Source organism: Apodemus sylvaticus, chromosome 6 (genome assembly GCF_947179515.1).
Source record: "Apodemus sylvaticus chromosome 6, mApoSyl1.1, whole genome shotgun sequence".
NCBI classification, from domain to species: Eukaryota; Metazoa; Chordata; class Mammalia; order Rodentia; family Muridae; genus Apodemus; species Apodemus sylvaticus.
The window spans coordinates 10,182,804-10,195,911 of NC_067477.1; the positions used below are offsets into that span (position 1 = coordinate 10,182,804).

General features: G+C 56.3%; 1 protein-coding gene across 4 annotated transcripts; it reads right to left on the bottom strand.

Moving 5' to 3' along the window:
• Positions 1 to 1,885: 1,885 nt before the first annotated feature.
• Positions 1,886 to 12,800, bottom strand: C6H14orf180 (chromosome 6 C14orf180 homolog). Of its 4 annotated transcripts, XM_052184932.1 has the most exons (7): positions 11,802 to 12,800; positions 10,437 to 10,776; positions 6,599 to 6,725; positions 4,751 to 4,880; positions 4,382 to 4,417; positions 3,651 to 3,929; positions 1,886 to 3,454 (listed from the first exon to the last, which is right to left on the bottom strand). In XM_052184932.1, exons 3-6 carry the CDS (start codon positions 6,707 to 6,709, stop codon positions 3,694 to 3,696), a joined length of 513 nt encoding a protein of 170 aa, XP_052040892.1. In that variant the 5' UTR covers positions 6,710 to 6,725; positions 10,437 to 10,776; positions 11,802 to 12,800; the 3' UTR covers positions 1,886 to 3,454; positions 3,651 to 3,693. The 4 variants fall into 4 exon arrangements, with proteins under 4 accessions (XP_052040892.1, XP_052040890.1, XP_052040889.1 ...); XM_052184930.1 differs by having other exon boundaries at positions 1,886 to 3,929; positions 10,405 to 10,776; XM_052184929.1 differs by having other exon boundaries at positions 1,886 to 3,929; positions 11,802 to 12,799.
• Between the last annotated feature and the right edge of the window lie 308 nt (positions 12,801 to 13,108).

Here is a 13,108-nt window from a genome sequence, read left to right on the forward strand (position 1 = left end):
GCCGTGCAAGGGCCGCCCCCTTTCCTGAGGCCTGCATGAGGGGGGCCTGGGGACCCACCCGGGCTGGCCAACACAGCTCTGCATGTGTCTCTTGGCCCCATCCACCGTGAGCAGAACACCCAAGTTCCTGTGGAGAAACTGACAGTGGTGGGGGACAGAGACCCAGAGACTTGGGGAGGGGGTGACTTCTGGCTTCCAGTCATGGCCTTGGTTAATGTGATGCATACTCCTTCAGACGTGTGATCATTTGTCCATATATTTGCATGTATGTGAGCATGCGTGTGGATGGGAGTGTGACTGCAGAACCGAGGTGACACGTCAGGTTAGCAGCCTTTGCACTACCGCAGGCTCCAGCACACCCGAGTCCCTGCCCCTCCAGTCAGGGGCTGACTTCCCTTCCTTTAGCACTCAGCCAAGGTCCCCAGGAGGCCCTGGGGGAGGCAGCAGGTGGAGGATCCTGGTAGGAATGCAGGCCCCTGGGCTGGGCTCCATCGCCCCGGCTCTGAGAGGACATCGTGGTCAGCTTGGCCGCAGGAGGAGAATTCCACCCGCCTCCCTTTGCGGCTTTCTGGGTGGCGTGGTTCTCTGTCTCACAAGGGTGAGGCCTCATGGCAGAAGAGGCCCAGCCATCTGGATCTCAGTGAGTGCATTCAGTGGTCCTGGTCCTAGTCTGAAGTTGTGCTCCAACAATGTCCCCTACTTCCAAGCAAGGTGACCCTGACCTGTGTCCAGGTCCAGTGTCCACAAGTGGCTGGGGTATTTCCTGGGGGTGGGGGAAGACACTAGCTAGCAGGTCCACTGTGAGGAGCCTGTGGGGGGGGATCACTTGGGCCCTAAAAATTGAAGCCAGCAAGGATGGTCAGGGTGCTGTGCAAGGGGGTGCGTATCTGAGGAGGTCAGGGTCAGGCTGACTGACACGCCAACCTTCTCTGAGGGCTTTGGATCATGGCCTTGCTGGGCTCCCAGCAGAGGATCTGGGTACTGAAGTAGTGTTCTGAGGTCTCCAAAGTGACCTGGTCTCCTCTCCAGATCCTCTCACAAGCCCTAATCTATGGGACATGGGGACACTGCCTAGCCTTGAGACTCCTCCTTTGTCTCCCCAGGATTGGCTCCTCCCTCATCTGCCCCATCTCCTCACTAAGGCTGTAGCCATCTAGGACCTGAAGGAACAGGAGGCTGGATGGGGCCTCTGGGACCTTGGAGCACCCTCAGGCGTGGGCCTGCCTTGGCAGCTGCCTCTCTTAGATTCTGGAGAGTTAGTCTGGGATCTGGTCCAGTGTAGAGACCTTCATTCACCTATAGATGCCTAGACTTGTCCCCCAGATGTTGATATCCCAGGGTTCCTGGGGAAGGGCCTCTGGGCCTAGGAGTGTTGGCAGGACCTGTTGGCTGTAGCCATGGGCAGGGGTGTCTGTCCAAGAGAGGTCTTATGGGATGGATGGCAAGAGGCAGGAAGAGGCTGCAGAGCGGTCCCTAGGCTGCCTGCAAGACACCTCTGCTCCTTTCCAGCGTGCTACAGGGAAGCCCTGGTTTCAATCTTCCGGTTGAGGCTGATAGCGATGAGCCCTATGCCTCCCTGTGTCTGATCCTCAAGTCAAAATAAAAAAAAAAAAGACGAAACATCCGAGATGCTGTGTGGATGAGGTGTCTGTATCTTTGCCAGCCAGCCAGTCCACTCCAGGTCCCCACCCCCTCCCCAATGGCTCAGGCTTTAGCTGTTTGTTTGGGATTTAAACAGTCATCTGATTCCGGGCTCATGGATTGGTCCTTCATGTCTGTGCCTTGTAAGGAGTTTGACTCTTGCAGCTCCCCCCACCATTCCTACACACACGCCCCATCCCCGGGCATGAGGATGGGTTTCAGTGACACCTCTGGGGCACATGCGTCACTGTGTATGTCTTTGAATATTTATTCTAAGACAAAATAAGGCTGGCGATGGAGCAATGGCAGACTCTTTGCCTGGCTGTGCTGGGTTTGCACTGTAAAAATGAAACAAAGCCAATCGAAACCCAGAACTACCTGGGGCTGTTCTGTGGCCCTTACAGAGCAAGTGAGCGGGCAGGCTTTCCTGTGGCCATTGCAGCATGTGCTGGCTATGAGGTGGGAAGCCCTGGCTCTCCGTTGTAAAACATGGGAGATGTGATCAACACCCCTCCTGAAGGGCGTTCTCCATCAGAAGCAGGGATGGAAGAGTGGTCTAGAGGTCTGTCATCTTGCCTCTAATGTCTGCTATCTACATGGAATACAAACCAGTAACAAGCCTGTCTTTGACCAGGGTAGGATGTGATGGGGCAAGTCCTGGGGTAACCTGGGCTAGTGCAACAGTAACCATGATGATGGCCAATCCTGGTGAGGGGCTTTCCAGGCTGGTCCTATTTAGACCACTTCTTGAGGCCTTCTAGAGAAGGGGTTCTCTCCCCTGGGCTCTATGGGGCACCTGAAGGCCAGAGAGGGGCAAATTGCACCCCAGTGATCTGGGAATCTTGGCATGTCTCTCTGGGGGAGGATGTGGTCCCGGAGGTACGGTGGGCCCCCTGACTTCTCATGACCTGTGGGCTGTGGGGGTGAGCGGGTAGAGGGGTAGGAGTGCGCTCTGGCACCTGGATTAACATACTTGGACCTGGAGGGGGATTCCTCCACAGTGTTTCGCTCTGTTCGTTTTTTGTAATAATCCCGAGGTTGAAGAGGCTGCAGGTATTTTAATATGGGATCTCTGCCTGCCCACATAAGTAGGGGGGCGCCTTCAGAGGACAACCCCAAGTCTCATCCTGGCTCCCAAACCTTGCTCCTCTGCTAGTTCCAGGGTGGCGCAGGGTCCCCATGGTGGATCCTTCTGCTCTCTGACTGGGCCTCCCTGCTGTGCTCGGGGCTCCCCCTCCAGGCAGGCCCAGGATGCTCTGAAGCGGTTGCTCTGTGCTTGCTCCCCTTGGCCTTTCAACATGAGCAACAGAACAGGGTTTGCAGAGGTTCAGGACACTCCCTGGTCCTGCAGCTGGTTGGTAGGCCTGATGGCTTTGGGCTTGTGTGTGGCCGCGGAGGTAGCACCGTGGCCTACACTTGTTCCGAGAGCAACCGTGTTCGGAGCTGGACTCTGTTCCCACACCACGGTGACCCCTGATGGGTCTTGGCATGAAGTGGAGGAATTCGGACCTGGGCTCAGAGAATAGGTCCACGATGCTCGTGGTCTCCATGAACTGTGGAGGGAGGCACCCTATCCCCTGATGGTGGGGCATAAACTGGGCCCAGCCCTCAAAGCAGCAGGATCTTGGGGCTTGCCTTCCCAAAGGCCCCTCAGAGGCAGGGGATGCTCACCCTCAAAGAGCTAAGTGTGGTGACATCCAGGCTATGGCTCCCAAGATGGAGGACCGGGCAGGAACATAGGAATCCCCAGCTATGATGGTCGAGTTCTTTCTCTGATTCAGTCTGAAAATCCCACGATCCCAGCCTGTGCTGACTGGAGTAGGAGGTGCCTGTAGCGTCAAGCCAGAGCCTCCCTCTTTTCCCACATAAACCTCTACAGCAACCTCTTAGAGCTCTTGGGTTTGTCAAGCACTGGCTAGCAGAGCTCTGTCCTGGGGTTAGCCTTAGTGCCTGGCCTTCCCCACCATGCACAATCGCCCAAACCACTCCAGATCCCAAACAGCATCAACCTTCAGTGCTCTCCAGAGGTCACATCGCCGTTCAGCCACGTTGTCAGAGAGGCAGGAGGCAGTGCCAACAGGCAAGGACCACATGCCACAGGCGCAAGATTAGGACGAGGAGCTGAGCCCAGAGGTCCTCCAGGGCTGCTGTGACACGACTGACCTGGCCACAGTACAGGCCCAGCACCACTCCAAGCAGAACACACAGAATCAGCCACAGGAATAAGGAGCCGCTGCAGGAGGCTGGCTGGAGTGGAGAGCCACCATGGGAAGCTGGCCGGCTGGGGACTGTAGGAGGGTGACAGGTCAGTCCAGCAGCCCCCCAGTGAGGCCCTGCAAAGTGCACCCTCTGCTGGTGGGACTGATGTGGAAGGAGACTTGAGCTGTCTGGCTGTAGTTGTCGACTTGTAGTCTCCTTCCAAACTTGTAGTTGGCCATCAAGGTGATGGTCAGGTAGGGTCCCAGGGTGAGTCTCATGGAATCCATGGGACATGGATTCTTGTCCTCGCCTGCCTAAGGAAGATTGCACCCATTTAGGGGTGCTCCTGCCCACCCACATGTGAGGAACCTGGGGCATGGCCTCGTAGGGATGGGACTTCTAGGCAGTCAGGGGAGACTGAGTCGGGGTCTAGAGTGGCTGGGATGTGGGTATAGGGGTGTGCTTGAGGCTGTGTCTGGTTCTGCCCCCTGGAGGTGGAGGCCCAGGTCTTGGCTGATGGGGGCTCCTCCTCAGAACTCACCCTTGATGGTGGCTGTCGTGTCCTTGCGGGCAATGTCTGGGAAAGAGATCACAGATGGTTTAGTCAGGAAACAAGCTCTCCCACACTACTGTATGAAGGTACTGAGACAAGCCTTGCTGGCCTGACCTGGGAAATGAGATACCCAGAACCTGGCCTCTCCCTAGAGGGTAGCCATAGAGAGGCCACAACAACATTCTCTGGTGGCTGCTGTCCCACCGACCATGATAGATCTGTCCCCATGACCCATTTACAGGTTTGCCAGGGCTCTCTGTCTGGGAAGACATAACAAGGAGTAGATGGCCCCAGATGACGCTATAATTGCACCCAGCCCACCAAGACCCTCACATCAAAGCCCCTGGCCCCTCTTACAGTGGACAGCCACCTCCAGGGGCTCTCGGAACCGCACACGCCTTGAAGTTCTCTGTGGCTCACCCCCGTGGCATCCACATTCTTGCCGTCTGGGTCTCAGGATAGAGGGAGGGCACTTCCTGTCCCCATCCTAGGGTGGGCATGGGGGGAGGTTAACGGATGGATGACTGTGAGCCCTTCCTGCTTGAGACGGGCATCCAGGGCTGTGGTGCCTACAGACTGCCCCAGGCTTAATGCAGAGGACCTGCTGTGGAGGAGCAGAGAGGAGCACGGAGACCTCGGGACCAGCCACCCTCCCAAGCACCTGCGCGGCAGCTCCACAGGATGAGGCCTGGACAGTTTGGAGTGAGCTGAGTACCTGGGAGTCCCAGACTTCATCCCAGTTCTATCCCCTGCCAGTCCTGGGGGTCCTGAGGGGAGCTTTCACGCGTGGAGGGACGAGAGTGGCAGCCCACGGGTGCCAGAGATAACCCAGCACCTGAAGACAGCCTGCACGCAGCCATACTGACCCCGGCGAATACTGTTCAGAGGCCACAGGGCCCAGGCATCGAGAGCCTAGGGACCAGCGAACATGCATGGCAAGGACCAGGTTCAGAGGTCAAACAGCTGCCCTGCACCATGTGCTTGGCTTAAGACACACTTGGCCTCTGGCACAGTCCCTTTGCACAGGGGTTGCCAGGCAACTCACAACCTGGCCTTGCAGCCTCAGTGATTGTTGGGTCCTCTGAGAGGAAATGCACCTCTCTGCTCCCCTCAACTTCTACACATTAGCCCAGAGGCCAGCATATTGTTCAGATCCCAGGAGGGATTGTGAGGGGTAACCTGGGACTTAGGGAAGGGTCCTTGGTTTAGGGACTGGAGTGGCTAAGTTCCCTCAAGCTGGGCCCCAGGCCAAAGTAGTAATCGGAGGTGACTGATGGCTCTCGGTGGCCGCAGGTTAGGGTCTATCCTGTACGGACACCCCGCTCCCTTCGCGTAGGGAAGTGACTGGCAGGTGGAGGAAGGCAGAGCTCACTCGCCCCATGCCCAGGGGCTACCTTCCTACCCTGCTTGTCACCCTGGGGCGTCAGCTCCCGTGAAGCTCAGGGTCTTCATCTACAACTTGGGACTGCCGGCTGTTGGTGGGACAAAGCACGGGGAAGCCGGGGCCATTTTTAAGTTGCCTCTGGCAGGGCGTTGTGCTGTGCCCAGCTTGATGAGAAGCTCGGGGGTCTGCCCTGCTCCACCCATGGCTGCCTGTGCCAAGGTTAGCTTGGCATATCATTGCCTCTTCCTTGGATTGGCAGCAAGCTTAGGGTCAACAGAGCCTCGGTGTCATAGGTCTGGGCTCCCTCCTCCTCAGAACCCCTCTTTCTCCGTGACTCTCTCCCCTCTCCTGTCTTCTTGCTTACTCCTGGACTGAGCTGCTGCCGGCCTCTGCCAGCCACGGCTGCATCTTTCTCATCGCTGACATCTCGTCCCTAAGCTAACCAGCTCTGCGGCTAGTCACGGCTCCTCTCCCTCCGCATTTCTACCCAGCATCCTCCCCTGTATCCCCACCTTCTTCAGTCTGATGATCAAATCTCTGTCTTCCCATGCTGTGGCCCCGGCCTGGTGCGGAATAGAGCCTGGCCTCAAACCTCTGTCGTCTTCTCAGGCCTTTGGCTGTGTTATGCCACACTCGGTGCTTTGGCAAAACCAAACCCTTCAAAATGGGACCATTTCCCTGCGTCCCAACCATACCCTGGAGTTCCAGGAACCGAGGCTAAGGACCTTGAGGGCAAGGACAGGGATCCTGTCTGTCGCTCTGGCCTCTGCCTCTCTCCCTACTCCCAGCAGCCGTCCATGTCTTAGGCTGTGTGGCCTTACCCTCTCAGTCCTGGGAGGCTGCGAGCCCCACGTGGCCCACTCATTCTCTCTGGTTGGATGGCATGTCCGCGGGTGGGAATTAGAGCGAGAGACTGGAGCTGCAGACCTCATTTACTGGAACATGGTCCTATGATAAGAAAGACGTTATTTATTGGGCAAGCCACACACGAAGAGATAAAGATAAAAGGATGAGAAAATCCCTCCCTGGAAGCCGGGCTGGTTCTGCTCCCACATCTTTCTCACAGACGCGTAGACACCGCTTTCCCTTTGTAGGGCTCACAGCGCAGATAAATCCTGTGCCCTGCCAGCTCCAAAGCCTTGCTGTCAGCAATTTCCTCTGCAGGCGTAGTCTTCATAATTACCACCTTTGACGGCTGTGTAATATTCCTTTGGGCTGATGCCCTGAGATTTACAGCCACCCAGTCCACTGTCATGGGCCACTCAGGAAGGCTGCAGTTTATTGCAGAGTTTGTAGCTCTCTGAGATCGCTGATAAGGCTGCAGTAAACACTTCTGTCACTGTGATAAGCCCCACAGCCCCACTGCGAGCACATGACAGCAGGGGCTCTTCTGGAAGGTGTGCTGCCTCTAGTTGGCCTTTGTGTTGAGTGGGGTGGGGCACGGTACAGCCCAATCCACTTGCCTCTGTTCTTTGTCTTTTCCTCTATATCTCTGGTCCTATCTGTCTCCAACCGGCTGCGTCTGTGCATAGCTCCCGGCCTCTGTCTCTCCCTTTCCCGCATCTCCATCTCTGAATCCATCTCTCTCCCCTCTTACATGTGGGTGAAGTGGTGTCCCCTGTGCCTGTGGAGCAATGGCCTTCCCCTCCTCCACGCCCCACAGCAGCCCACTGGGATTATTTCCCACAGCTTCAGCCATGCCTTCTGATCACCCCCTGTCCCCTTCTGGGTGCAGACCCCGCTTGGAGCCTGGGCATGGGAGCCAGGTATGAGACCACCATCCTCCTCCTTGGAGACACAGAGGTCCTCCAGGGCTGCTGGCCGGGTGGTCGCCTCCTTTCCCCTCTTGGAAGGGACACTGTGGGGCAAATGTCTTTCTTCACAGCACCTAGATTCTCCCAGGTCTCTGGCCTGGAGCTCCTAGTGGGCATCACCACCCCCTTGAAATGGGGGCAAATGCTAGTTTCAAGGGGCGTGGCTCTGCCTCCCACAGACTTTCCACAGGCCTTGCCCTTGAAGACTGAGAGGAGACAAGAGTGAGGGGCTTGCCCTGACTCCAAGGAGGACCTCCTGAAGGTCTCCCCAGACATGACTGCTTTGAAGGTTAGCCCAGTGGCCTCTATTCAGTCTTCCAGAGAGGAAAACAGAATGGCCGGTCTTATGCTCGGCGGCGTAAATACAGCAGGTGGCGGCGGCCCTGTTAACGAGGTCTGCCTGGATGCATTTGCACGGCTCAATTACTTCAGAAGGGAGGACACTCTCCCATCACAGCACTGGGGTTTATTGCAGTAGGGAAGAGAAGGGGTAGGCCACAGGGAGCAGAAAGAGGGGAGAGTAGGAGGGGTGGTGGCTTACGCCCCAGGTCCCCGCTTGGGGAAGGCACCCCCTCTCACACTCTTGCCCTGCTGCTGGCCCTCACTGTGGGCCTCGGTGCCAGGGTCTGCTGAGGGATTGTAAGACAATATGTGTGAGTGTTTTTTAAACAGTTACTTAACTTACTTTATGTGTGTGAGATTTTGCCTGCATGTATATATGTGTACCATGTATGTGAACTGTGTGCATGCAGGTTACTCTCTGAGATCAGAAAAGGATATCAGACCCTATGGATGGCCGTGAGCCACCACATGGGTGCTAGGAACTGACTCCTCTGCAAGAGCAACAAGTCTCTTAACTACTGAGCCATCTCTCTAGACCTGTGTGTGTGTGTGTGTGTGTGTGTACACATAACAGCATATGTATATATCTGTGGCTATGCACATCTGTATAACTGTGCATACATAGGAGGATTGTATGACATCTGAGAGGGCACATGTTTGTGTGAGCATGTATCATTTGAGTACGGACCTGTGAAGAGCCCATGTGTGCATGTAAATGTAACTGTGTGGCTTGTGCCTCATAGCATGTGAGAATGTGCTTATGTGTGTGATCTGTGTACATACAGGGATTTTTGCATATATATGGATGTTCCTGAACCATGTGTATCTATGGTGTATGTTTATGTGATGTGTGTGTGTGTGCATGTGTGTATATGTGTATATGTGAATGTGTATGGTGTGTGTGTATGCGTGTATGTGGTGTATGTGAATGTGTGTGAATATGTATATGTGAGTGTGTATGAGTAGGTATGAGTCTGTAGCATGTATGTATGCATGGTATGTATGTATGATGTGAATGTGTATATTAGAGTGTATTGTGAGTGTGTGTATGAATGTGTGAGTGTGTGTGGTATATGTGTATGTGCTGTGCAAGTGTAAATGTGTGACCGGTGTGTGAGTATGTATGTGTGATGTGTATATGTGTGTGAGTCTGTGGTGTGTGTGATTGTGTGTGTGTGTGTGTGTGTGTGTGTGGTGTATCTGTCTTGCATCTTATTTCTGTGGCCTCATCAAGTAGAGAGAGCCCTCTGGCCTTTACACTCCCATCAAGTGTCCAGAGAGATGCACCTCTGACTCACATAGAGACGCAGGCAAGCCTGCTGGTATCCCCTCCCGCTAGCCCCAGAGAGGAGCCAGAGCGGAGGCCTCGGCCCCAGCAGGGACAGCCGTAACTCGTAACTCGAGTGCATTTGCTCAGAGGCTGGCTCGTGACAGATGGGTGATAAAGGGCGGAAAATAGTTCCAGGAACCCGGGGCCTGTGGAGTGTCATGGCTACACCACGCTGGGTGTGGGGGGAGGGGCTGGCATCTAGGGCTGTGGCCTTTACTCAGGGAGACAACCCAGCCACTGTCCCCACTTAATGCCAAGGCCCAGTTCTTCTAGTTTAGGGGCAAGCAAGGGGGCACTGTGCTCCTAGAAGAGGGGGCTCCAGACCTAGGTAAAGAATGCCACCAGCCAGGTGTCAGAGCCAAGCTGCGATGTCGAACCCTCAAGTCCAGACGGTGAGCATGGCCTGTGCAGACAGCTGGAGCACAGACAGCCCCAGAGAGAGGGCTCTGTCTGGGAGTCAGCCCCGGTGGCTTGAACTGGAGACTCAGAAGCTCCTGTTTCTTTATTAGATCCCAAATCTCACCAGAGCCCCAGGTGAAGATCCCCTAGAGTCTAGCTTCTATACTGTCTTCCAGGGTCTGTCCAAACCCCCCTCATCTTGAAGATTCTGGGAGTCAACAGTGATCCCCCTCCCCATGCCACATCCTGTTCACCAGCCTGGCTATACCTTTGATCTTGCCCTTTCTCTCACATACCTCCACGGTCTTTGATGTGTCTTGGGACGCCTCCGTGGGTGGGCAGTGTGCCAAGGGCAACAGCTGGCACATGAGTAATTTCAGCACCCGCCCAGCCTCATGCAGGGAAGGTCCTTCCTTCCTCAGCTCTGGCCAGTGGCTGGCACTGTGCCTGGCAGCCATGGCTACCCCCTGTACGCCCCTCCCACTTGTGCTATGCTGGGGACCTGGAGGGACAGGGTGTCCCCACGTCTGATCAGTACTGCATTTCTTGGCTGTCTTGCTGCAAAACCACCTCTTCTAGAGACACCCTGGAGGGAGTGAGGGTGGTGCAGGGTGCTGGGAAGCCAGAGCCTCCGTGGGGCTTCCCTTATATGCACATGCACATACAGACACATGGGTCCATGCGCATGAGCACACGTTCTCTCTCACTCACTCCCACACATGCACACCAAGACCAGCCCCACCTGGCTCCTGTGCTCCGCGAGTGCGTGCCCACCTGCCTGGTCTTGCGATCTGCTGCCTCTTAGAGCTCCCCATGGGGCAGGAACCCGAGCTGTTGCACACAGAGCAGCTGAGAAGTTTCCATTACAGCAATGTGGGGGCAGTGGCCTGGGCAGCCTTGAAGTGGGGGCAGTGGCCTGGGCAGCCTTGAAGGCTGGCAGCCTGTTGGCTTCTAGTCAGCAGTCAGCTGGATCTATAGGATGGCTGTTGTGCACAGGGCCTCATGCCCCCACCCCACAGTTGGGCCTACTCCCAGGCCCCTCAGCAACTTGACCACAGGCTTCCAGAAGGGCGCAGAGAAGGCAGAGGCTGCTGTAGGCTGTTGCTCTTCCCAGCTGGAAAGGAAACAGGAAGCTGTGGACACTCCCCTCCCCTGCTTACCTCCCTGGGAGGCAGCCTGCAGGCCAGGAAGGCAACAGGGTCCCTGGAAGGGCTGGTGTTCCTAATCCCATGCTCCCAGCCAGGAATAGTCTGGAAGCTCTCCAGATACCAGACATTCCTGACTTAGGTGAGAGGGCGTGTTCTCAGGAAGGCTCCCAGCTAGGCGCTGGCTTTACTCACATACCTCTCGACAGGAGCAGGCATGGTGGGGGGTAGGTGGGGGGTGCAGGGGGTGCTCTGTTTGAGAGGGATGTAGGCTCTGCACAGCTCAGTTGTGTTGATGTGGTTAAGGGGAGCCTCAGAGTGAAGAAGGTCTGATCTAGGCCCTGAAAGCCTTAGTTGAACATTGTGGACCCTCTCCTAAGCAGGGCCTAGACTAAGGTGAACACAGTTGGCTGTGTTCACACGGGGCAGGTCAGCCTAGTGGGACATGTCTATTCAGGGAAGTCTGACTGTGGCTGGTGTGCTGACTCAGCCCCATGCTGTCCACAGAGCAGCCCCGGGTTCTGGGCTCTGTCTGATGCAGCACTTTCTATGTGGCCAGAGGCCAGCCCTCCAGCATCTAGGTTTGAACTGGTCTCTCCCCTGCTTCTTCCAAAGATGGCCTGGCTTTGGACAGGGGGTGGGCTCAGGGCTACTGCAGCTCTAGGTCAGGTGTTGGCCCCCCAAAGCCTAGGAGCACTAGGTCCCTGGGTTGAGTGAGACTAAGGTTCTCCTCAAATCCCAATACACAGATGTCGCTCTGGTTTTACGAGCTGCTGCAGTGTACCTGTGACTGTTCCCGCTTTGGGAAGCCCCTCAGACCTCGTGCAACGGAATCGTGGCCGCCCTCGAGAGTGTCCGTGGTGACCTGTGCGATCTCTGCTCAGACTGCCTCCATACTGCTGCCCACCACTCCACTTGGCACCTGTCACTGGAAACCTTGATCCTAAGAGGGCAGGTCACTCAGATCTCGGCTCCCCAGAGCTGGTTTACTCACCCAGTAGCCTCCTGGGTCTAGGAAGGAAGAAGCGACCATGCTCTGCAGGACGGCTGTGGGCAACAGTCCAGCGTGGGTCTGGTGGGTTCCGGTCAGCAGCGCTTAAGAGGGAGGCCCTGTGCGTCACCCGTGGGTCATTTTGCTCCCACAGAAGTCCTCCTGAAGGGGCTGCGTGCCCGTATGCAGAGCACAGCTATTGCTGGTCTGTGTTGCCTATTGGGGCCCCCGTGCTGAACCGCAGAGCCAGACAGATTGCAAGGGTTGAGCTATGACTGCCTCCCCCTTTGAGAGAAATTGCGACAACCCTGAAGACAGGCCACTGGCTCCGGCTTTGGGAGGTGCCATTTCCCAGGGCCCCAGTGGACTGCAAGCCAGGCCTGAGCATGGGTCAGCACCACAATTCCTGCCCACTTTGGCCCAATTTGTTCCTACCAGGCCAGCTTCAGAGCTGACAACCTCTTGAAAAAGCTATACAGTGGAATTGAGGATAGAGCGGATGCATGAGGCTGTAGGGATGTGGGGTGACAGCAGAGTCCAGCCCCCGATCTGCACTTTACCAGTAGAGCTTTTAGCTGGAGATGGTTCCTAGCCTGCCCGAGCCGTATGTGGTGTCCTGCCCTGGGAGTACAGGGTCCGAGTTACACATGTAGGCATGTCGGCTGATGCCAATACGGTGAAAGTGAACCCCAAGATGAAGCTGGTGATGGCCGCCTTGCAACCCCATCACCCACATCTCCTGCACCTCCAGCCTGGTCTCTACCAGGAGAGATAAATCTTCCTTCTGGGACACTGTGATTCAGGATCCTCGGATCATTCTGGTTACTTGTCCAGGGAATCCTGGGGAGGGGAGCCAGCCTTGCTGCTTCAGGTCAGCCTAGAGCTGGCTGCACTCTGCGGTGGGCCATGCTCCTGTCAAGGATGAGGAGGCCCAGGCTCCGTTCAAGCTGAAGTCTCAGTAGCAGCAACCATGGGGTAGTGCTGTTTTCCTTCCTGGGGCAGAGGCTGTGGGGCTCTGAAGTCACAGCCTCTCCGGACACAGTGAACACTGCGGTGACCTTTGTGTTATTGGCCCTTGGCTGTCTTCCGGTTCCTCCCACTGCTGTGCTGTGCTGGCCTAGCTGCCAGGGCTTTCTCAGGCCTTGACTGGCTGGAATGCGGAGATCCCTTCCACAGAGGCAGAACGGGTGGGGGGTGGGGGGGAGAGCGTAGGTTACGGACCACCTCACACTGGTTCCCGGTGAGCAGCGAGGAGTGATCGAGGTGCAGGGGGCTGGGGACAGGCAGGAGTTGGCCCATGGGCCTGGGGC